The 23888-nt window shown below is 38.4% G+C and overlaps 13 protein-coding genes across 13 annotated transcripts; 8 read left to right on the top strand and 5 right to left on the bottom strand.

Annotated features, from left to right (window-relative positions):
• Positions 1–138: 138 nt before the first annotated feature.
• Positions 139–1151, top strand: SAW1 (DNA-binding protein SAW1; the record flags this gene model as incomplete). Its single annotated transcript, XM_018132513.1, has 3 exons — positions 139–149; positions 209–297; positions 361–1151. 3 exons carry the CDS (start codon positions 139–141, stop codon positions 1149–1151), a joined length of 891 nt encoding a protein of 296 aa, XP_017988206.1.
• A 208-nt stretch (positions 1152–1359) lies between these two features.
• PRO2 (glutamate-5-semialdehyde dehydrogenase) lies at positions 1360–2709 on the top strand (the record flags this gene model as incomplete). The annotated part of the gene is made up of 1 exon (XM_018132514.1): positions 1360–2709. The coding sequence occupies one exon, from the start codon at positions 1360–1362 to the stop codon at positions 2707–2709; it is 1350 nt and encodes a 449-aa protein (XP_017988205.1).
• A 109-nt stretch (positions 2710–2818) lies between these two features.
• DRS2 (aminophospholipid-translocating P4-type ATPase DRS2) lies at positions 2819–6736 on the bottom strand (the record flags this gene model as incomplete). Its single annotated transcript, XM_018132515.1, has 1 exon — positions 2819–6736. One exon carries the CDS (start codon positions 6734–6736, stop codon positions 2819–2821), a length of 3918 nt encoding a protein of 1305 aa, XP_017988204.1.
• A 228-nt stretch (positions 6737–6964) lies between these two features.
• Positions 6965–7858, bottom strand: MAK16 (ribosome biosynthesis protein MAK16; the record flags this gene model as incomplete). The annotated part of the gene is made up of 1 exon (XM_018132516.1): positions 6965–7858. The coding sequence occupies one exon, from the start codon at positions 7856–7858 to the stop codon at positions 6965–6967; it is 894 nt and encodes a 297-aa protein (XP_017988203.1).
• Positions 7859–8191: 333 nt separating this feature from the next.
• On the top strand, positions 8192–8614 carry AW171_hschr53141 (HEL074Cp; the record flags this gene model as incomplete). The annotated part of the gene is made up of 1 exon (XM_018132517.1): positions 8192–8614. The coding sequence occupies one exon, from the start codon at positions 8192–8194 to the stop codon at positions 8612–8614; it is 423 nt and encodes a 140-aa protein (XP_017988202.1).
• A 160-nt stretch (positions 8615–8774) lies between these two features.
• Positions 8775–9359, bottom strand: RLP24 (ATPase-activating ribosome biosynthesis protein; the record flags this gene model as incomplete). The annotated part of the gene is made up of 1 exon (XM_018132518.1): positions 8775–9359. One exon carries the CDS (start codon positions 9357–9359, stop codon positions 8775–8777), a length of 585 nt encoding a protein of 194 aa, XP_017988201.1.
• Positions 9360–10399: 1040 nt separating this feature from the next.
• Positions 10400–10885, top strand: PAM18 (Pam18p; the record flags this gene model as incomplete). The annotated part of the gene is made up of 1 exon (XM_018132519.1): positions 10400–10885. The coding sequence occupies one exon, from the start codon at positions 10400–10402 to the stop codon at positions 10883–10885; it is 486 nt and encodes a 161-aa protein (XP_017988200.1).
• An 89-nt stretch (positions 10886–10974) lies between these two features.
• NSE1 (Smc5-Smc6 complex subunit NSE1) lies at positions 10975–11919 on the bottom strand (the record flags this gene model as incomplete). The annotated part of the gene is made up of 1 exon (XM_018132520.1): positions 10975–11919. One exon carries the CDS (start codon positions 11917–11919, stop codon positions 10975–10977), a length of 945 nt encoding a protein of 314 aa, XP_017988199.1.
• Positions 11920–12506: 587 nt separating this feature from the next.
• On the top strand, positions 12507–14405 carry SSK1 (mitogen-activated protein kinase kinase kinase SSK1; the record flags this gene model as incomplete). The annotated part of the gene is made up of 1 exon (XM_018132521.1): positions 12507–14405. The coding sequence occupies one exon, from the start codon at positions 12507–12509 to the stop codon at positions 14403–14405; it is 1899 nt and encodes a 632-aa protein (XP_017988198.1).
• A 477-nt stretch (positions 14406–14882) lies between these two features.
• APL1 (Apl1p) lies at positions 14883–16598 on the top strand (the record flags this gene model as incomplete). Its single annotated transcript, XM_018132522.1, has 1 exon — positions 14883–16598. One exon carries the CDS (start codon positions 14883–14885, stop codon positions 16596–16598), a length of 1716 nt encoding a protein of 571 aa, XP_017988197.1.
• A 54-nt stretch (positions 16599–16652) lies between these two features.
• CMS1 (Cms1p) lies at positions 16653–17540 on the bottom strand (the record flags this gene model as incomplete). Its single annotated transcript, XM_018132523.1, has 1 exon — positions 16653–17540. One exon carries the CDS (start codon positions 17538–17540, stop codon positions 16653–16655), a length of 888 nt encoding a protein of 295 aa, XP_017988196.1.
• A 1427-nt stretch (positions 17541–18967) lies between these two features.
• Positions 18968–21592, top strand: AW171_hschr53134 (HEL081Cp; the record flags this gene model as incomplete). Its single annotated transcript, XM_018132524.1, has 1 exon — positions 18968–21592. One exon carries the CDS (start codon positions 18968–18970, stop codon positions 21590–21592), a length of 2625 nt encoding a protein of 874 aa, XP_017988195.1.
• Positions 21593–21797: 205 nt separating this feature from the next.
• On the top strand, positions 21798–23213 carry SSL1 (TFIIH/NER complex subunit SSL1; the record flags this gene model as incomplete). The annotated part of the gene is made up of 1 exon (XM_018132525.1): positions 21798–23213. The coding sequence occupies one exon, from the start codon at positions 21798–21800 to the stop codon at positions 23211–23213; it is 1416 nt and encodes a 471-aa protein (XP_017988194.1).
• Between the last annotated feature and the right edge of the window lie 675 nt (positions 23214–23888).

Here is a 23888-nt window from a genome sequence, read left to right as displayed (position 1 = left end):
CAGGCTTTGAATAACTGCCTGAATTAATTATCTGCATTTTATTGAGTGCAATAATGTTGGCCCTGAACAGACAAAAAATGAACTGTGCGTACCTTACTTACCACATCGCTTTGTTATGTTTCTTAAACAGAAGCGACAATGCCGTCAACGTATGTCAAAACTAAGTATTGAGGCTTGGAGAGCATCAACTAACATTAACTTTTAATAGACTAGCTTTGGTAAATATCGCACAAGGAATTGTTTTGCAGTTGCGCATCTTTATCAACCGTAATGAGATTGCTAACAAGTTAAAAGATGGTATGTAAAGAAATCAATTTTTGCCACTGAATATTATAGATATTACTAACACTAGAATTACAGCTGATCCAGTCTTTGAAACACCGTTATTGTCTAACAATGCTTTAGTACGTCTTAAATCGCCATTTCTTCGCGTACATCTTTCGAACGAGGACACCAAAAACCTATGCTACGAGCTTCGAGATGACCTCTTGTTTGCTCTCTACGAGTTAGCATCCCCAGCGCTGCAAGATGGCCTATTGAAGAAGCTTAAAGTCGGCGGGTATTTGGAATTCTATGATATCCTAAATGAAGTACAGAAACTCTCAGAACTTAAACCAGGCGCCATTAATAAGGATTCTCCCATTTCAGGGCTTAACCTCCACACAACACATATTGAACGCCTAGAAAAGCATAAGTACAAGCTACATTTCAAGCATAATTGGGAAGTGGACCTGGTCATCGCAGACATACGAAAGCTTACCAAATGGCGGCGCTTACTACTTCTCAGAGGTAATATATCTTCAAACAATAATCCAGCTCGTGGAATAGGATTTACAGTGCCTAACAATGTACCTTATGTTCTGATCCCAAAAGCTGTTACAGACGATCCTGAAGAGATACCCCAAGAAAGTACATCCCTTGCTGACGCTACTGACACTACTAAGGATCCAGTACCAAACCTGCTTGAAGAATCAGAAGATGAAATACCTGAATCAGTAGAAGACGATAAGGAACAGCAGCAGGCCTCGCAAGACATTAAGAAGAAAGTTTCTGTTAAGTACAAATACAGCACAGTACTCAATCTTGGCAATCTAATCCAGGTACATGTGCTGAGGAGGTCACACAGGAATAATAGAAGAGCCAAAACATGAGCAATACATTTTAAATTATCTAATTCCGTTCTATTTCGATGAAGCGTTATTGATACGGTCACGTGCTAAATATGCCGTGCGTGGCATTGAATGTAAAACTTCTAAGCTATGGAAAAGAATAATAAAACAGTCAACATACTAAGTAGTAATTCTTCCTCAGAGTAATAGTTAGGATAGTAATATCAAGTTGAGTATTTGATCCAAAGACATGTCTTTCTCAGCAGAGGATATAGCTAGAAGAGCTCGCTCAGCTGGTAATTTATTGAAAACATTAACCGATGAGCACCGTATCCAAATTCTACGCAATATACATGACGGTTTAAAAGAGAGTAAGGATCTCATTAAGAAAGCAAATGAGTTGGATTTGGAGGAAGCTGAAAAAAATAAAATTTCACCTGCTTTGATTCAGAGATTGAATTTGTTTAAAGGCGATAAATTCGATGTCATGTTGCAAGGGATACAAGATGTTGCAAATTTGGAAGATCCAGTAGGTAAGATATTAATGGCTAAAGAGTTGGATGAAAACTTGACGTTGTACCAAGTAACTGCACCTGTTGGTGTTCTCTTAGTGATTTTTGAATCCAGACCAGAGGTTATCGCTAATATTACCGCGTTGTGTATAAAATCTGGAAATGCTGGTATTTTGAAAGGTGGCCGGGAATCGTTAAATACCTTCAGAGAAATGGCTGCCGTAATCCAACGCGTAGTTGTTGAAAGCCAAAAAACTATGGCGTTCCCTGTTGATGCAGTGCAATTGGTTGCCAGCAGAGAGGAGGTTGCTGATCTTTTGAAGCAAGACGAATACATTGATTTAGTTATTCCTCGTGGATCAAACGCACTTGTAAGAAATATTAAAGATAACACAAAAATACCAGTTCTAGGGCATGCTGATGGTATTTGTTCAATTTATTTGGATCGGGAGGCTGACTTAGAAATGGCTAAAAAGGTTGTTCTAGACTCTAAAACCAATTACTGTGCCGCTTGCAATGCTGTAGAAGCACTATTGGTTAACCCTGAATTAGATGGTTGGTGGAAAGTTATTACTCACTTGATTACCACAGGTGGTGTGACGATTCATGCTACACCTGATGTGAAACAATTATATTTGTCCAAAGTCAGTGACGATGCTGTTAAACCCTTCATCGTGGACGCTGTTGAGGAGGACTTCTGCAAGGAATTTTTATCTCTGGATATTGCAGTAAAGTTTATGGAATCCACTCAAGCAGCAATTCAGCACATAAACTTACATTCCTCGAAACATACAGACGCTATCATCACTAACAATAAAGGTAACGCTGATGCTTTTCTAAAAGGTGTTGATTCTGCTAGTGTTTACTGGAATGCATCTACAAGGTTTGCAGATGGTTTCAGGTATGGGTTTGGTACTGAAGTAGGGATATCAACCTCTAAAATTCATGCACGTGGGCCTGTTGGGCTTGACGGTCTAGTCACATATCAATACCAACTCAAGGGTACTGGACAAGTAGCCAGCGATTACTTGGGTGCAGGTGGTTCCAAGGCTTTCATTCATAAGAACTTGGACATTGCGCGCATTTAAGCAGCAGAAAACTTGACAGTTTTATTGAGTATCGTTTATTAAGCGGTTCAGTACATACATGTTACATAGGCATATGATATCATGACAAGTATAGATATTGTTCACGTAATTATGCATCTCTAAATGGATTAATTGATGCATCAAGGAGTTCCCCGTGGATTCCTCTCTTTTGAGTCGTATCATACATTCGAATAATTCTCTCCTGGCCTCCTTCTTCACTTTGTGAAAAAGCAAAGCCTCTCTGTTTTCTCATTCTCTGTACTTGTCTTACCTTTCTAATCGCTTTTTGGAATTGCTCAATTCTTGGTCTATTATCACTGATATTGTACTTTTGCATTTCTTGGACAACATGATAACTTTCTGGAGTATATGTTCTTTTATAATATTTCCATAGCAAGTCCCTGAGGAGTGCCAAAACAGGTAATACAAGACACATCAACCAAAAAGTTGCTGAGCCATAAACATGCGATATAATACCATAATATTCCTTAGAAACATTGATCTTAGGGAAAAAGAATGCATAGATAGGGAAGAACAACAACCAGAACAATAAAGATCCAGGAATTGCAAGCAAAGTGAATTTAGTCCATTGATTAGTGATTAGGGCTGCTTTACCTAGAACAATTATTATACTCGTGGTATAAATTGCAACACCCCATGACCACTGATCAGCCACTTCACCATGCATATTGAGAACCGCATATCTGTAAAACAGAATAGAACCGACAAAAGTTATTGCAGAGTGGTAAAAACCATTCACAACCCATCCCCAAAAGATTGTCACTGAGAAAAATTGGCCTTTCTGTCCCAACCTGTACAACTGTGGGTATCGATCAAGAAGTCTGCTACTAACAAATTGATCAAAAACTCCAAGCACGAAAGGAGGTGTTACTGTGAAAAAAACATTATAAAACGTTAATGTCCAGGACTCCATAATTGATTGCCCTGAGAATGCATTTGAAAAAACATACCAAAACTGCGTCATATATAGGGCAACATTTTTGTAAAAGGAGTACAAAATAGCTTGAGAAATCCTTTGATATGACCATGACCCATGAACAAGTAATAACTTCTTCAAATATTTAAATTGACCAATTGCAAAATCAGCAGAGCGGGCAGCCTGCATGCCTTCCATACCACTAATGCCAACACCCACATGAGCTGCCTGAATCATACTAACATCATTTGCACCATCCCCAATTGCAAGTAGTAATGAGTTGGTTTTCCTTTTGATCATTTTGATAACTAACGCCTTTTGTAATGGAGATACACGACAACAAATCACCGCTTTACATTTCCTTCCTATGGCGAGTAAGATATCTTCCATATCTGGTTCTAGAGCAAACCCAAGTGACTTACCATCGATCACTAATGCCAGTGTATTAATATCTTCTTGTGAAATGTGGTGATCGTTAATAGCCCTTAACTTATCTATTAGGTTCTTCTTTGTAGACTCTTTTGTCTGCTCATTAACAATTAAAAGATTCATATCTTCACTCAACAAGCGGCAACTCATACCAATATTGACTGCAGTTTCCTGTCGGTCACCGGTTAAAACCCATATTTTTATTCCCGCTTCTTGTAATGTTTGGATTGCTTCTGGTACCCCATCCTGTAATTTGTCTTCTATAGCCGTGGCACCTATTAGTAACAGTTTTTTCTCAATTAGCTCTGCCGCTTGATCTAAAGCCTCTGCTCTATTATCCAAGGTAGTTGCTGCCGATTTATATGCTTCACTCCATTCTTTATATTCTTGTTCAGTAATATTTCTCGTAGCAATACATAGCGTCCTCAAACCTTCCGCAGCGTAATCCTCTAAGTTTCTTAAAGTTGCTTCAACGTATGGGTTATATGCTTCATCTAACCTTTCTACAATAACAGTATCTGCACCTTTGCAAAACAACTTAATAGAATTATCAGGAAATCTAAAAATAGCGCTCATTCTCTTCCTTGTGGAATTAAATTCACATATATTCAGTAACTCATAAACATGCTCTGTATTGGAATCTTCATTCAAAATTGTAACAGAATTCGGCCGACGGATTATGAATTTAAATCCTAGATCTGCAGCTCCTTGAACTAATGCACCTTCATCCGGTGAAGCCGCCTGATACTTGATCGAGCCATCATCTTGAAATTCCGGAATAACAGTATGGCATGTGGATAATAATACAAGGAACAAGTTAATTATTTCTGCCTCTGGATTTGAGGGATCTTTTAACGCCTTGAACATTTCCTCATAAGTATGGTAGCCGACAGAAACTCCATCGTTAACAGCAGCGGCTTTGTCTTCAGGTATTGTTTCAATATAACAGCGGCCAGCAATGGAACAAGACTTAAACTCCATCACATTCCTAGTCAAAGTACCAGTTTTATCACTAAAGATATATTCTATCTGTCCCAATTCTTCAACTAGGGATGATGTACGTGCAACAGTGGGGGTGTTAGTTTCTTCATGAAACATATCTAAATCAGAAGCAATCATATAAGCTTGGTAATATTTGATCATTTCAACGGTAACAAACAAAGATATTGGTACCAAATTGGAAAACAAGATCCAGTAAGTTAAAATGTTCTTAAAAAATAGACCTAGTCTATTCGTACCATCCAGATACAAATATCCCAAGTCATTGGAATTTAAAGACATAACAATCACATTACCAATAGAAGAAACCAAAGCCAAAACAATCAGTACACCAAACAATGCAACAATTTGCATATTTATAACTCTCTCAACAGCAGTCCTCTTGATAGGTGTTGCAGTGGCGTTACGCATTAACTTTGTTTCATGCCCAGTAAAAACAACGATACCAAATATCCAAGCAGTGTTTCTCAACGTAGCACCTCTCAGAATCATCTGATTGGGAGAAAGTGGGATAGTTGTACCATTAAGAGTCATCGTTCCTTCGTACGTATATAAACTTGAGTTTGGTTGTTCTGATCGTATGGTGCCTCTTAAGGAACTTATATCACTCACGTCAAGAATCTTAGACGTCTCAGGCCTAGCTTGTTTAATTTTTAAATTGGTCTCTCCATCTAAATTGGCTGTTTCAATATAGCAAAGACCTTCGGGTTCCGAAGAAGATAACATTACTATATCAGCCGGAATGGCCTCCTCGGAGCGAACACATACTATATCACCAACCGAAATGTCAATCCATTTCTTAGAAATAAATTGGCCTGCAACTTCTGAATAAACTTCTACTCTTGAATGATTAAGATCTTTATCTGAGTTAGAGCGCTTTACATCTTCTACACCTTCTTTTATTGCGGAAACGATTAGGACAATAATTAAAGTACCAATGGTAGTAAACCTGTTTGTAGGGGTAACATTTGGAACCTGTTGAATAATAGAAGTAAAGAGGAAAAACAAATTAGCATATTTGGAAAACTCTTGAAACAAAAACTTTGGGACAAACGTGGCCACATTGTATTTGGTAGTCGAAATATGGTTATCACCATATCCCATGCCAGAATTAGCTGCTTTATCATTAATGTAAATTATACGCGGTCCATTTCGTTCCGCTGCACTATCAACAGGCTTTCTTAATACGTATTTCTTGAACATCCTGCTAATATCAAACTTATTTCTTGAACTTTCGTATACATTTCCATCAGCTGTACCGTCATAGTTACTCATCTCAAAGCTTTGGTAACGGCTAGCATCATGAGCATTCATCCCAATGCCACCTTTTAATCCGCCAATAATCTTCTGCCATCTGGACGGTTCTGGCACCGTTAGCATATTATTGGATGTAGCATAACGCTGTGTGGTACTATCATCATCAAATGGATTTTCTATGACATCGTTTTCGATTCTATCGCCATTACGATAATAAGAATCTCTATCTTGTGGTATTAAGTTCCCTCGAACAGTATCCAATACGTCAATACCAGAGTCGATTATTGGAGCTGATGTAGGGTTTCCTTGGCTGTTCCTGAAATCAATATCCGAAGAGTAATTATGATCTAGAAAATCAATATCAAATAGTGTATTATCGTTATTTTTGTTCTCAGAGTCTTTCATCTTCAAGCAATTATTACTTAAAGATTATGAAAACCTTACACTGATTGTTCTATTATGTTGTATGTAACCAGCTATTTATGGTGTGTTTGGCTTTCGTAACAGATAAATTCTTATGCCCGCGAAATGTGGTTACCCGCCATATTGAAATTAAAGTACAACGGTCAAAATAAATAATAAAGTCTATTATACAAATGCGAAGATCTATTTAGATTAAAAATAAGTGCTGTATTACTCCGCAATTTCTTTCTGGGCTGGATGTGTTTCTTGTTCATATTCAATTTCAACTCTGGCCCGTTTCCTTCTGGATGCCAAAGCTTTGCGCTTTCTAGATGCAGCGTCGTCGTCACTGTCACTGTCACTCTCATCGTCACTCTCATCATCGCTGCTATCAGATTCAGAGTCGTCGGAATCTTGCCACTTTTGTAAGTCTTCCAAGTCGTACAACTCTTCTTCGTCGTTATCTTCCACATATTCAACTTCACCTAGATCCTCTTCATCTTCTAGTTCATCTAAATCACTGTATTGCTCTTGTTCCTCTTCAACTTCACCCATAACCTTCTTCCAGATCTTCTCGTCGACGTTTAGAGGCTTATCACCATATGCACCGCTCTTTAATCTTTCTAAGAGCTCCTTTTCGATCGCTTTCTCGATCTTAGCTGCGGCCAATGCCTTTCTTTCTCTGTTCTCTTCTCTTCTCTTTACCTTTGGCGCAATGCCAACATAATGCCGTTCTTCTTCTCTCAATGCCATACGCCTCTCGGTAACCATCACCTGAGTGAGTTTTGTCAATCTCTGCTTACACTTGTGAATCAAAAACTTGTTCCAGTACAATAAATGGTCATCTACCTGTTTTAAGGCTTTGGCGTAGTTTTTTGATAAACGGATCCGTTCCCACAATTTGGCTGGAGTATGAGCCCTTTCAGCAGTTTTCATATATAAATATAGCTTACCATCTACCTGTTTTACAGTAGCATATTTTGCGTTTGCCAAAGGACATGATGACCTATTACATAGACCACTCACATTGTATTCATTCCTGCAAAAATTCTGGCCTTTGTCAGTTTTAATCTTATAAGCACAGAAGTTCTGGTTAATAACCTGCCAAATTATCTCGTCTGACATTGCCTAACGCAGTAAAAAGGAGGTTTAGTTGTGTTGTTTAGAATAAGCGACTTCTTCTCACCTCATCTCATCTCATCTTAAAGCTTTCATACTACAATAGAAAATTTTTCAAAAAAGCAATCCTCGTAAAATATGACATTTGATAATATTCAGTAAAGAAACTTAAAGGTCATTTATAGATAACCGCTGAACCGAGACTATTAATTGGACAGTTTAGTACAGACGGTGCGATAATGAATATAGCTTGAAGTTCTATTTATATTTTCTGTTGATAGTTTTTGAAGTAGCACTATGAAAATTAGAACATAATTCTCGACCTCAATACAAAGGCCAATGAGTAACATTATCATTGATTTAGAGAAACTAGACGACTATAAGGAAGGGACTGGACACACCAATAAATTTTGCACCATTAGAATCTTTGCCCAATATCAAGGCATTGCTCCCGACACTACTAACAGTGTATCTCCAAAGCTAAGGTTTACTACTGTCCCATACTTCAATAACAAAGAATCCTGGAACAAATATTACCAACTTCATATTGATGAGGGATGCTATCACAGTCAGCTAATTGAGCAGTCTCCTCCACAGGAAGGTGATGTGCTTGACTTGCGGTGTGGTGTTCAATATGGGAATATTGAGATCCTTCATTTTAAGAGGATTACAGTGAAAGAGTTAAACAGGTTGCGAGACTTTTTAATTACAGACACTGGAAGAAAGTTCGCAGCTTTTACTGGAATTAGGACCGAATTTTAGCTGTATTCGCAGATTAACCGTATGTATCTCGGAATAAAGATAACAATAGTTTATTATCACTGTAAAATATGTCTACATAGCGAAAAGCATATACACGTAAATGCCTTTATTCTATTATACAAAATGCCGATAAGTTTCTACTATTCCTGAAATTGTTGAATCATTTAAATTGTATTTTCTTGGAAGACCTCTTGTTCTTCAATTTAATCATTTGCTGCTGTTCTTCTTCCTCAGACTCTTCTTCAGATTCCACTTCCACTTCCATATCTTCATCAACCTCCATATCTTCTTCTTGAGCAGCCTCCTTTGCAGTCTGTTGCGCCAGCTCAACTTCCCTTATTCTCAACAATTCTGGGTTGGATTCCACCAAGGCCTTGTCTCTCATGAAGTCCTTCTCCTTATTACCCTTCATTCTGTTCTTATAGAACGCTCTTTCACGTTTCTTTCTAATCTCTTCAATTCTATCCATAGCCTTTAGTGTGGTTTCCACTAATTCTCTATTATATCTAACTGGAACGTTCCTACGCTGGGCAAAAGTCAAAGTAGAATCAACGGCCAACTCCTTACCAGCAGCCTTTCTGAAAGCCTTGGTCCATTTCAACTTTCTTGGATTCCTACGTTGCTTGAATGCTTTATGACATTTAGAACGGCAGAATCTGAACTCTTTGGCATCGTTACGAACAAACATTATACCATGACCAGGATATACGGGAGAGGAACAAAAATGACACGTATGAATTCTCATTGTGTTATAATTTCAAAAGATGCGATTTGGCAATTATGCAGCGAAAAAGGTAGCTTGCCAGGATGCTATTTGAATGTTTTCAAGCTGCCGATGATGTCTCCGTGTCTTAAGCTGTGAAAGGGCATCGCTTAAAAAGTTTTACTAAAATTTTATACATTTCTTTTTCCTAGAATCGTGTATCATTTAGAACGAGATAAAACTTTGGGATGTGGTATCGGCTTCATGTATATCTCTCCACACGCCTGCCCCACGCCATTGCATATATACTGGACTAGCCATGCTATTATTCTTTTTAGGATGTCCTCTCGTTTTATCACATTCAGCACCCTTCTGTTGCCGTAGCCGTAGATTAAACCATATGGGGCTATAACCGATCATACAGCGAAACCGCTAGAAATTGCAGTAAGCACACTTTTTAGGAGCTAGCGATGCCTAGATATATAGATCTCCTTATCAGGTGGGTGGACTTTCCAGTTATATAGTTACTATCTGGTAATGGTCTTTTAAGATAGTACTTTTTATTAAAAATTATAAACGTTTTTAAAGGGCAGAATAAGGTTAGAAGTTAGAACTTCAAGAAGCTCTGACGTACATTCCCACGTCAAATTCAGTAGCAGAACATATACACTAGCTTATCACAATCAAATAATCAAATACTCTTACGTCAAAACTTAAATACAACATATTTTTGCAGGAACTTCAACAAAAGGGATTCAACCCCATCACAAGATGTGAAATTACTAGTTGCATAATTATAAAACTCTGAAATATTAGTTATGATAGTTACCTCAGGTATCTTTTCAACTGAAATAAATAGTAAGTAACTTTAGAGTAGCAGTAAAGTTCATCTAGGAGATCTGAATGAACAATTCAGTTCAGCAGTCAGTTGTGGAACCGCTCTGCTAAAAGCGACTATAAAAAAATTTACATCAAAATACAAATACGCAGTATATACAACTAAAACTCCTACCTAATAGAAAAGAAGCTTGAAAGGCAAAACTCCTTCTCAGAAGACACTTAAATCCACTGCTGTCTTTTAAATGACTCAACAAACTATTGACATACCACAGCTTCCTATCCCAGGTGAGGATAATAGGGAAAGAAAACCTCAACAGGTTACTATAGGCCATCCAGGACTAAATCAAGCAAACCCTCAGAAAGGTGCTGCAGATATCTACTTTGATAAAGCAGTGGAATATGCAGGAAACCATCCAATATTAGCAGGTGTGGGTGGTTTTATGGCTCTTTACATGGCTGCAGGCCTATACAGGTCAGTGAAAATTAAGATGAACGGCGGCAAACAGGCTACCAAGTTTTATAAAGGTGGTTTTGACCCTAAAATGAACGCCAGAGAGGCGCTGCTAGTTTTGAATTTGAATGAGAGTAACTTGACGAAGAAGAAAGTCCGGGACGTTCACAGGAAGATCATGCTGGCAAATCACCCTGATAAAGGTGGCTCTCCATATTTGGCTACCAAGATCAATGAAGCGAAGGACTTCTTGGAAAAGAGGGGTATTAGAAAGTGAACTTGGCCTATTCGGACTCTCCAGCTCCTTTGTAGCATTTGTAGAGATAACTTGTATATATATTTGTCTACTAACAAGATCAACTAATATTAGACCAAATACGCACCTGCTTCTAGCAAGTTTGACTCGCATACGTTGCAGTTTTTTGAAACATGGTTCAGGTAATACTCAAAGCAGTCAACGTGCCACATTGACTGCTCTGTTCCATTTTCCTCAGTTCGCTCACGTGAAACGCATCCCGTGCATAGGACACCCTGCGTTACTATTCTCTGACACGAAGGACAGCTGAGCATCGCAAATGTTTCTATCAAGTAGTCTTCAAGTTCTAAAAGAGCCTTTAAATCTAGTCCATAAGAACCGTGCTGAGTTTTATAAAACCATTTCAACTCGCACAATTTGGAAAGCAGCCGCTCTACCTCAGAAGTAGCCAGTTCGGAGTAACTCATTAGTTTCATCGAGTTTACCGTATAGGTAGTCCAATATCGTAATTTAAAAGGCAGCTGCTCATCCTCTCTAATGCAATCATTCAGAATCCTATCTATCTCTCGTTCTATACCAAATTCAATGCCCTCTGGGTTGTCATCGATTTGTCGCAGTGTCGCTAGCTGCTCAATCGCCCATTTTACAAACTCTATCTCAGACGCTTTAAAAGTAGTTGACAATTCAGTTTCCTTTGTAGAGACCACATTTACATACACATAGAAACGATTGCTAGGTGACAGCTGGCGGAAACCTAGCATCTGAGTCGGCAGTTGACTCGTTACATAATTCTTTCCCATGCCATGCCCGACCTTTACAATCCGGTAGTTTAAACCACTCAATTTCACATTCATATCCGCAATGTAAACTCCCAATTTATCAAGCCAAACTTCCTCCCTGAACTCCTCTTCCGGCTCTACCTCAACTTCGTTTAATTTCAGTAGACACGTCAATAGCACATTCTCATGAACTATACCTTGGCATCGAAGTATAACTTGTAGAAGCAATCGCCTTATATCTTCAGATAAGGCAAGATCTGGTGCTTCTTCCGACATTGCTCAAAGTATTATCACACCAGCACTCATTTAGGCGCGTTTACAGTTGTAGTATATGCCGGCCATCGCCAATATTTGCTAAAATAACCGTTGGATTATATAAGCATGCTCGGTTTGGAACTGATCTCGCCAAGGATTACTCAACTTCAGGACAAATAGCTCTAAGAACTTATTAGCAAGCTAGATCGATTGCAAGCCCTTTAAAACTACCTATATATAGCAATAAGCTTCTATATAACTATATTTGTTTGCAAAAGAATATCAATCTAATATAGTGTTTATTGGCAGTTCGAGGAAGTCTTTAGCGTTATTTAATATACAGATCAAGCATTTATCACTCACTTCAGCACTTTTATAAAAGCTACTTGCAAGATGTGTGTTATGTTTCTAAACGTATCAGTAATAATTTTTAATTTTTGAAAAATTATCAGAAAAGAACTCAGATATATCTGGCGCTAATGTATCTTCGGAATTAATAAAAAATATCCAAAAGGTGAATCACTCGTTTTCAATATAAGGGAGAATCGCTCATAGGCTTACCCCTCCCCTTCCCCATTAATTGCCTCATCAACCACTTCTTCTCTAAAATGGACGAGGGATATGGTGTTGATGCTCGGGTCTTGTCGACTCCCATCACCGACCTAGGGACCCATCAGGAGAAGTCCGATAAGAATGGTGGGAAGGTTTGGTTGAGGTTAGAAGAATTTTCTAATGAAGTTTTAGGTGTTTTAGCATTCGATGAAGTTAATTTGAAATGCCAAGATGGTTCAGGTGAACTTTTGGTTATAGAATTTGACAAGATGGATAGGATAGAAGATCTCAAGACGAAGTTACTAAAAAAAGCACACAACATAAACAAGGCAAAGGACCATAAAAATAATGATATTTCAATAGGTTTTTACTGTAAATGTGGTGATAATATCATATCTACTGGTTCCGGTTTGTCTTCGGGTGTTGATGGACCAATTACACCTCTGTCTTCACGAGGCCACCAAGGTGATGGGAATTTCCATCCTACTAGCGCGGCACATATTGGAGTATTGCCAGGAACTATGAATAATGAAGAAGTAATATATCACTCAGACTCTCCTGGTACTGGAGATAGTGAAGCTTTAGAAGGGGAACCGGATATAACTGAATCTATGCTGTCGCAGAGTTTGCAGTACATAACACTGAACGATGATGTTAATAATGGTATCCATATGCAGCTTGAACCGTATACGTTAGAAAGAGAAAAGGAAACTAAATACCCGGGTTTGAAAAGTGACCTCGGTGAAGAAGATAATGTGCATTTGGAAACAGGAGATACGACGTGCGAGTACATAGATCAGCAACCGCAACGGACGGTAAAACACAAGGTTGCTTTAAACCCGCAGGAGTTGGTATGTAACGTCGCTCAAAATTATTTTGGAGAGTGTCAGAACAGTAGCGAAGCGTTGGTTGTCTTTCTTGGCAGTGGAATCCCGCCTGCGAAAACCGCATCGTCAGATACCAACGTATCTTCGGATAATGAACGATTAATTTATCATACTCCTATTCCTTTGGATACAACAGGATCTATATATTCTAATCCTGATCGTATTGTACTTGATTCTCTTCGGACGTCCCTGCATTTCCAGCAGCCTCAAACGCCAGTACAGACTGTCCCTATTCCTGACTATATTGATAGTTTGCCTTCTCCTAGTGACATTATTCAATACTCTGGTTCAAAGAAAGCGTTTTTGTTACTACCTAGAGCAACATGCAATGAGTATAAAAACCACTATGATAATAGTTACCCAAAACACATATCCTTATCCCTCCCTTCTCCTTCCAATGACTATAAACAGAGAACCATATCTAACGCTGACCGTTTAGATTCTCAGAGTAAAATTTTAGAATCACCGGCAATATCTCCTAAGGCCATATCGTTGAATGATGCACCGAATTCCAAACCCTGCTATCACACACGAGACAAGGTTTTTCCTAAGATCAAGGTGCTGATTGTTGAAGATAATATAATTAATCAAGCAATTTTGTCTTCCTTTCTAAGGAAAAATAATATCACATACGAGGTGGCAAGCAATGGAATAGATGCCGTTGGACGCTGGAAAGAGGGTGGAATCCATTTGATCCTGATGGACTTACAATTGCCATTGATGACAGGCTTAGAGGCCACTAAACAGATACGAGATCTTGAAAAGATTAATGGAATCAGTAACTTCAGAATATCCAATGCTTCGAGACAACGTAATCACGATGGAGATCTGGACAACTCAAAAATTCGATCGCCCGTGATTATAGTTGCATTAACAGCATATTCTGCATACGCCGACAGGAAGGAGGCTTTACTGGCTGGCTGTAATGATTACCTTACTAAACCAGTAAACCTCGACTGGCTCAGCAGAAAAATAAACGAATGGGGATGTATACAAGCATTGATTGACTTTGATGGATGGACCAAAGGTGAGAGTCGTATGACGGATAATGTTATATTAAGGCCATAATGTTCATCCACGCATATCTTATTGAACTTCATTTCTATGACTCCAAGTGAGATTTTTTACTTCGATTATTTTACACAAACTTTACCGATACCCTGGTTCATTAGCGGAACTTAAAGATGAATATATTGTCTTTTAATGTACTACTTTAAGAGTTTTACTTCTGGGACTAATATTTATTTTGGTTGCATTTATTTTAAAAATTACTAGTATGAAATTTACTTCCCGTTGAAATTTATTGGATAACATATTATATATATAATGCAAGGATACCCATTGTAAGGTTAGGACGAAGCAAGTCCCCTGTTGCGCTCATTGCAGCCCGGTGTATACTATGTTGTATAAGTAGATAATGGAGTGTATAAAAACTTCCGGGTAATTTGAATACTATCTACGGCTGATGATGAAATCTGGACTATAATATGAACTTTGACATTCCCCGCTAATTAAGGTGAACAGTAAGAATTTAAATCAAGAACCATGACTGATAATCAAATATATGCTACCTACAGTGCTAGTGAGATCTTAAAAGATTTGAATTATACAGATAACTCAAAGATGTTTAAAATCGCGCCCTCTGGGAGAAAGGTGGCTTTAAAGAAGATCATTTCAAATCTGAATCTTGGTAAATATGCAGAAATGCTGCAATTTTCGAGTGACGTGATAAATATATTGGCTACAGATGATGACATTACTACAAAATATATGTGTTGTGAATATTTGTTGATTTTGGGTCCGGTGAGACCATCTTTAGTGAATGAAGCTCTACCCTACTTGGCAGATAACCTGCAAAATAGTCGCAGTGATTTGGAGTGGAAAGTGATGGTCTTTAATACTTTAGTTACTATTGGTACTGAAGACTCCATTTTTGAAGCATTTAAATATGCTTTATCGTTACTGAATGCAAAATCCTCTTCTATTAAACTCCGAAGAGCAGTTATTAAAGCACTCCCAAGAATTCTTCCAGAGGATTCCTCCAAGCAGACCATAACAATTAATAAGCTTCATCACATTATAGAATCCTTGGATGAAAATCCAAGCATAATTCTGGCTTCACTTCGATCGCTAATTCGAATTTACAGACAAAGTGAGAACTTGCATCTAAAGATATCTCGACGTGCATGTAACAACATAATTGCGGTAATTCCAAGGCTGGGAGAGAAAGATATGGCATACATGGTTGATGGTCTATACCTCAGTTATACAGTTGATTCTGAGGAAGAGGTAAATGAGGTTCTGAAAAGAGCCTCTGCATATCTAGATCACCCTGATAATGCCGTTGTATTGAGCTTTTTGCAACTGATAACTTACTACAGTAAGTATTGTGAGAACTGTGACCCATCCATAACATCGAAGGTAAGTTCAGCAATAACAGCTTTGATGGAAAAAGCAACTGAGAAAAGATTCCACATCATGAGCAACATAGTACTCCCGCTTTCGCAAAGGAAGACTACCTTTGTTAAAATGGATATAAAGCCTTTCTTTATAAATCCTAGCGATTTAACCGGTATCAAGGAAGTGAAATTGGCCCTACTACATCAGTTAACGGATGAAAGTACAATGGATAAGGTATTGGTAGCCTTAAAGAATTATGCAATTGACCTGGATATGCCGATGGCAGGAAGAGCAATTCATTCTATAGGTCAATTAGCAACAAACTTCTTATTCGCTCTCGAACCGTCCGTTAAAATTCTGATGGAATTGCTGCAAACTGAGGTAGAATACGTCATTCAGGGTGTCATTGTAGCAATGCGGGATATCATCCGAAAATATCCACAGAAGGCAGTCACTATCGTGCCAATTCTGATAAAATACTTTGCAAATGCTACAGAATCAGAGTCGATATGTGCTGTTTTATGGATAACAGCGGCATATCCTGAGAAGGTGCCGAATTCCTTGGCGATATTAAATGAAATCGCTTATTCTTACAAACAGCAAACATTAAAAGTGCACTATATGCTTTTAGAATCTGCAGTAAAGTTCTACGTTAAAAATACAACCAAGGAAACAGAACTTTTATGCCTCCATGTTTTAAAACTCACAATCGATGGATCACCAAATCCGGACCTACGGGATAGGGGATTCTTCTACTGGAATTTACTGGCAGCTGCTCACCAGGGAGACGAGAGTTTGATTTCGAAGGGAGAACTCAATGAACTTATCGATCCCGAATTACCAGAGGTAATTGTTAAATAGATTTTTAATACTTAATTATATTACGGACAGAATCTATTTAAGACATTGAAAATTTCAATACAACAAGATCTTGACAGAACTTTTCTTCGACAGGAATTTTTTCAATACCCGTACTAATGTCATGCCATCTTCAGAAGTGAATATGGAGTTGGTTTTGGGATCTAGGTAGGAAGCATCAATAATAATGTCCAATTTCTCTTTACCCTGGAAAAATGCTTCTGTATTTTCAACTATCTTCGCCATTCTGGTTGGAGTAGATATAAAATACTTTATATCTTTTTTACTTTCTGGTTGCTTATCCTTTTTGTTCTTATTTTTAACAGAGTCTGATTGTTTAGTACCGGGTTTCGAACTCTGTAACAACTCCTCAACGTTTGCGACATCATCATGCAACTTAGTTTTCGAAAATAACTTTATACAGCATTTAGCACCACCCAAACTCCTGAAAATATCAGCTACTCTAATGTTCGATTGAGCAAATATAAGTGCCTTTGGTGACTTGCTATATCCGTTAACAAAACTTTCAAAAGAAGACAAATTACGTTCTTTATCGAAGCTTTGGGTAGAAATAAAGTCAGTCTTCTTAAAGTATAGTTCTTCTTCTAGAACACTGAGATTAGGGTTTTTCTCTCTAATTAATCTAGTCAGATATTCTTGTATTTCTTCTGGAGCTTTACGAGGAACGCTTCTCTTTTGTTCTTTCTCAAATTCCATCTTTTCCATTTTTTTCTTATGAAATGCTGATTTGGCCAATTTCTTCTGCCTTTTACTCATATGCTCCAAGGATTTATCGGCTTCATTATCTGATTCCTGTGACCTCTTATTATCGTTTGACTTAGACGATAAATGTTCGTCAGTCTCGTCAATCGATCCTTCAACATCACTAGCTATAGAACCAACCTCATATTCCAGTCCATCATCTAATTCATCTCCATATGACATTTTAAGCTAATTTAACACAAAGGCTAAGCACAAATATCTCCATTGTGCGGTAGTGCGATGAGCTAGCTGTTTTAAAGATGTCTAGCTCTTTCATATTTTCATCCTCGGTTACCCTGATTTCAGAAATATAGACTACTGTAACAAAGAGCCTCTTCGACGAGCTACATGCCAGCAATTACATTAGTTCAGTAATGCGTTTACCATTTTCATTCAGCTTAACACCTTCATTTACTGCCAAAAAATATGGTTTAATGCATTCCTGTAAATTGCTTCCGATAATGCAATAATGTTTCTGTAACCGAGATCAGAAGCACGTTACCGATGCAATACAACTCAACATAGACAGTTTGCTGCTAATAGTTTCCAAAATACCGAGGTAAAGGTACAATGGGTTGTTCCACTATGAGTCTTGGATCAATGTTCATTTACTAGGAGATAAAGGAAATTTTTTAATTATTAAATATCGAATTCTACTATACACCAGTTGCAAGTTGCCCATTGATGTGTTAGGTCCTAGCTAGCGCATAATTCTGACGACACTGGACATGATCGCCATTGAATCTCTTTAATTTCCTAACCACTATACGCTGACTGACTGTGAAGGATAAGGCACCCACAAACTAACGCGAGAAGCATATAACTTGCGATCATTTAACGGAATGTCACCCCATCAGCACTCTGTGCTACAAGTGGATTACTTTTTTTAGCCAGACTCTCCCGTTGTCGTATTATAGGACTGTGATACTTGATTGCTTATCAAATAGCGAATGGCTACCTAAATTTTTTTAGTCACTTTAACTACATCGATATACAAAGTAAGCGGTAATTACAGCAAATTCCCAAATAAGATGATCAATGAGTTGTTTAGGTAGTTTTATGCCGTGATAACCTTCCTATATTTGGATCGCTATTTTTGAATGATTTAAGGAGGCCTTGAATAAGAAATATAAGCCTACTGTTAGGACTCAGACGGGTCCCTATCTAGATACGATCTAAAGCTGATTTATAATGGGCTATGATGTGTCCAATATTTTGAAATGCGATTAATGCGAATGCTTTAATAATCCTAGGAATTTGGTAAAAGGTGTCATGGTTTATTTGCGCTTTCAGTTGGAGTTATAGAAAATATTATAGGACTTTTCGATCCAAGAAAGAAGCGCTGCTAAAGGATTTCAAGCGCAACTTCAACCAGGCTAGGTCATGTAAGTGGAATTAAGATACATCTCTGATCTACGTTGAACTCTTTTTTTTGTCAGTTTACAGCCGGTTTTTGTTGTGGATTCCTGACGTTTAGTGGATGCAACACAAAACACTGACATAAAATTTAATGCTAGAGCCTTTATTTTATGCCAAGTTAACTTTCTTGGTATAATTTCTGGATTTGTTCACTGCGGTGGTTAACAAAGTTTGGAAACTATACCTACATCATGCAACTTTTCTACTGGAGCTTTTGTTGCCTTGTACTATTCCCGTTAAGTTGGTGTATATCCCTGCACATCAGCGATCAAAACTCGATATCTGTTAATGCTGCAATAAGTACTTCTCTAGAGAGAAATACATTGCAGCCTCTGGGTTCATCTAGTTCATTGATACCAACCTCAGAACCAAGCCTGGCATGTCAAAGAAGAATAGATCCCCGGAGTGATGATGCGCAGATAATGGAAGTACCATTATTTGAAGAGAGATATACAGAACACAATAACGAGTTGAAAATAAAATATAAAACAGATTACCCTTTTGCTGGTAAGGTGGACGTATTTTACGGTACTGAAGGAGGAGGGCGAATGTTCCCAGGGACTACGCTTCCCTTTTCTATGTGTAAAATGGGTGTCGACGTTATTAGTGCAAAAGCGGATGTATATTCAGGATATCTGACGAATGGCGAAGTTGTTGGTATATCTTTATTACATCAATCTGGTGGTCGTGGTGTCCCGAATTATGGGATTGTGTCACAATTGCCAATGATGGTGAAAGATATCGGCGATGTTGACATTTCCAAACAGATTTCTTTTAAAAGACGGGGCACAGACAGTGGACATATTGGCTACTATAAGACTCGTTTGGATAATGGAGCAATTGTCGAGTTTTCATCCGGAGAAAGGTCAGGTTTATACCAATATAGATTTCCTTCACTTCCTTCGGCTCATCCAGTAGTAATGGTTAATGTTACTCACCATTTGCATAGCTATCTTCGTCCTTGGAAATCCCAGAATTTTGTAAAAGGGTATATTCAGGTGAATAAAGATATGCAGTCATATTCTGGTAAGGCGATAATGTCTGGTGGATGGTCTAACCCTGCTTCATGGGTTGTATCATTTTATGGTATATTTGATAAACCAGCCAATGCAGTAAGAGCTTTCCAGGGTAATAGTTTTGTAAATGGCTATAGGGTTAACTTTGTTAATGATCACAATAAAAGCTTCGGTCTATTTTTTGAGTTTGACGAATCAGTCAAGTTATTGAAATGCCATGTTGGAGTTAGCTTCGCTAAAGACTCTGGTATTGAGGCAGCCAAAATGAATATTGCCAAGGACTATCCGGAATCACATAATTTTGATTTGGACTGGTCTGTCAATAATGCGTTGAAACGTTGGAATGATGAGGTTTTTGAAAAAATAGATATTATAACTGAGAATGAAGATCCTGTAATCGTTGAGAAACTTCTTACCGCAATATACGGGGCTCATATTATGCCCATATCTAAAACAGGCTCTGAAGCTCCTTGGCGTACAGATGAACCATATTACGATGACTGGCCAAGTTTGTGGAACACCTTTAGGTGTCTCCATCCTCTCTTTAACTTCTTCAATCAGGACAGAAGCACAGAGATGGTCAGAAGCTTAATTGAAGTCTGGCGTCATGAGGGTTACTTGCCTGATGGTAGATCGGCAGGCCGTTCGGCAAAATGGCACGGTCCTAGTAACGCAGGCATTGTCTTAGCAGATGCCTTCGTTAAGAATATTACTGAAGGTATTAACTGGAAGGAAGGTTATAAGGCAATGAAAAGAAATGCTGAAAGAGGGCCAAAACGCGCGTATGATTCAACTATTGCAGCCGGAAGCGGTAAATCTAGACATATTAACGGCGCCTTGACCGATTGGTTGAGAAATGGATATGTTACTACCAAATACAGCAAATCCGTAAGTAAAACTATGGAGTTCGCTTATAATGCGTTTGCGTTGTATCAGGTGGCGAAAGGATTGGGGAAGAAATCAGATGCGCAGCGTTACTTAAGGCGTTCCTCAAATTGGCAAAACCTTTGGAACTATGATGCCTTTTCTCCCAAATATAATGTATCCGGTTTCTTACAACCGAGGGAGGAAAATGGTGTCTTCGCAGAGCAACATGTTAGTTACGTGAAATATCCCGACTATTCTTCGGAGGAAATTGGCTATACACCGGCCCCGGATGAGTACGGTTGGACTGTACCTTATGATATGGCTACACTAAAGGAATTTGTTGGCTCTGAAGAGGAGTTTGAAAAGCGCTTGGATAGTATGTTTGCAATGGAAGAAAATAAAGAAGCAGACATCAGCAACAGCATTAACTTTCTTACTCCTTACTTATACAACTTCATAAACCGCCAGGATAAAACTTCGGAAGTGGTTAACCAATTGCTTGAAACTCGCTTTAAAACAGGGCCCAAAGGATTACCTGGAAACTCAAATGCAGGATCACTACAAGCCTGGGTCTTTTTTGCTTTGATTGGCTTCTATCCAATTGCAGGTACGGATATATATTTAATATCCGGTCCAAAGCTTTCATACCTAAAGCTAAGGAATTTACCAAACCTCGGTCCAGTTGAGATAATTGCTAATAATTTATACAACGAGGGCAAAAAAACTCCCGAGTATAGAAATAAATACATTGCTTCTGTTACAATTAACGGCTATAAATTGACTAGAAATTGGCTATTTCATGAAGAGATTTTCGGTCAGTATGGGTCTAAAATTGAATTTGAAATGTCTGATGTCCCTATTCAATGGGATAGTAGTGGGTATCTACCACCAAGCTTGGGACACTACAACAGGCAGCAGGAGCTATACCAATAATGTTTAATATGCTAATAATGTACTTCTTAATCCAATATTGTATATAATTTATCCACTTCGACGCATAAGCATGAAGCCCACTGTGTTATGTAATCGTCAAGTACGTATGTTATGAACATTATATACCGTATTGTATATAACAGACACTGAATGGTAAAATAATCACAAGAGCAAATATAAAGGTTGCTACAGTAAATTAGCTAGGATGAATAGTGACTTTGAGGACGAAATAATCACATCTGCTTTTACTAAGAGGTCTAGGGAGAGGCAGGCAGCCAATAATCTCAGTTCAACCAAGCGCAAGAAGCATGTACGAATAGAAAACGATTACGATGATGAAGGACAAAACCATGATGAAGATGAGGACTTTGGTGGCAGAGATCAAAGTGATGATCATGCAAGTAATAGGAAGAAAAAGAAGAAGCTTAATAAAAATTTACAAGGTGTTAATGGTGGTTATGCATGGGAGGATGATATCCAGCGAAGCTGGGATCTGGTGAAAGTCGATGACGAAGGTAACATGGCAGCCCTTGTCGCTAGTATCATCGAAGCTAGGAAGAAGAGAGCCGCAAAGAAGGATATAACACCTTATCAACGAGGTATAATACGTACTTTAATTCTTGTTATCGATTGCAGTGAAGCAATGACGGAGAGGGACCTTCGTCCCAATAGATATGCAATGACTATTCAGTATGCAATTGATTTTGTGCATGACTTCTTTGACCAGAATCCTATATCACAGATAGGAATTGTTGTTATGCGAAATGGTGTGGCTCATCTAGCTAGCCAAGTAAGTGGTAACCCTCAAGAGCATATAGAGGCGCTGAAAATGATCCGGAAACAAGAACCAAAGGGTAACCCTTCCCTTCAAAATGCCCTGGAAATGGCCCGCGGCTTGCTACTTCATGTTCCTTCTCATTGCACACGCGAAATCCTGATTGTTTTCGGAGCGCTTTCAACCACTGATCCTGGTGATATTCACCAGACCATAGCATCTTTGGCTCAGGAAAGAATCCGCACTAGGGTGATTGGGCTGTCCGCACAGGTAGCCATTTGTAAAGAACTCTGCAAAGAGACCAACTATGGTGATAACTCTTACTATGGGGTGATTCTTAACGAGACTCACTTTAAAGACCTTTTCACAGTGGCTGTCACCCCTTTGCCGGTTAACAAGTTGAATAAGGGATATACTCTCATCAAAATGGGATTTCCTACTCGAATTTTTGAGGACACACTCTCTTTTTGCACTTGTCACTCAAAACTCGTTTACGGTGGTTATTTTTGTCCCAATTGCAAAAGTAAGGTCTGTTCGTTGCCCACTGTATGTCCATGCTGTGATCTCATGTTAATTCTTTCAACACATTTAGCACGTTCATACCATCACTTAATGCCACTTAAGATTTTTCAGGAAGTTCCGGTAGCAGTGCAGTTTCCAACGCAGAACTGTTTCAGTTGCCAGAAGAAGTTTTCTACATTAAGAAACCACAAAACTCAAGAACTACTAACAAGCTCAAGATATCGTTGTGAAGAGTGTTCTCGCGATTTCTGTATAGATTGCGACGTTTTCATACATGAGATACTACATAATTGTCCAGGATGTGAGTCTAAAGCTACAATATAAGGTAAGAGATAATAAAGACTTGTAATAGTTAGTGGAGTACATTCCATAAGCGCTTGGGATTTCTGTCATTAATAATAAGCTCTGTAATATATTAAAGTTTACTTGTTAATACTGGCTGAATTTCAGTACAAATACAATAGTTGTGAACTCATTGTATCTAGCTTTGAACGTCAGCGTGGTGATTTTCATGTTAGCGCTCAAGGGTAGAAATCGGTAAGAGATTTATGTCTACACCAAACGTGAGTATCGAAGGCCCGCCTAACTTGAATCCGTGCTAACTTGAAGTGCTACCTCACGTGGGGGTTAAGTCGGTTAATTGAGGATTAGTTTACCTTTATATAACTCCTAATCGAATCAATCACCTTCAACCAATCTAGAGGATGACGGTCATAACCTATGTCACAAGTTGGTCTTATTATTCGTTTCTGCTGTCTTAGTTTTACTTTAATCGCAGGAGATCGCCATTTGAGGTAACGTATCATTCAGGTTACTAGCTATCTCCTAGTTTGGAGATGATCCTTAATCGCTGCTTCTTCCTTACGTTCATAACTGAGACTGGGTCCTCTTATTTTGAATACTGGATGTCGAGGGCTTCAGAACTAATCAAACATAAGCGATAGTACAACATGGGTGCTATTTCTTTTAACTCACACCTACCTCGAATTAGTAGAAGAG

The sequence above is a fragment of the Eremothecium sinecaudum genome, chromosome V (assembly GCF_001548555.1).
Source record: "Eremothecium sinecaudum strain ATCC 58844 chromosome V, complete sequence".
Classification (NCBI taxonomy): domain Eukaryota; kingdom Fungi; phylum Ascomycota; class Saccharomycetes; order Saccharomycetales; family Saccharomycetaceae; genus Eremothecium; species Eremothecium sinecaudum.
The sequence above is the reverse complement of the archived record's forward strand: the minus strand, read 5'-3'. Positions and strand labels throughout refer to the sequence as shown.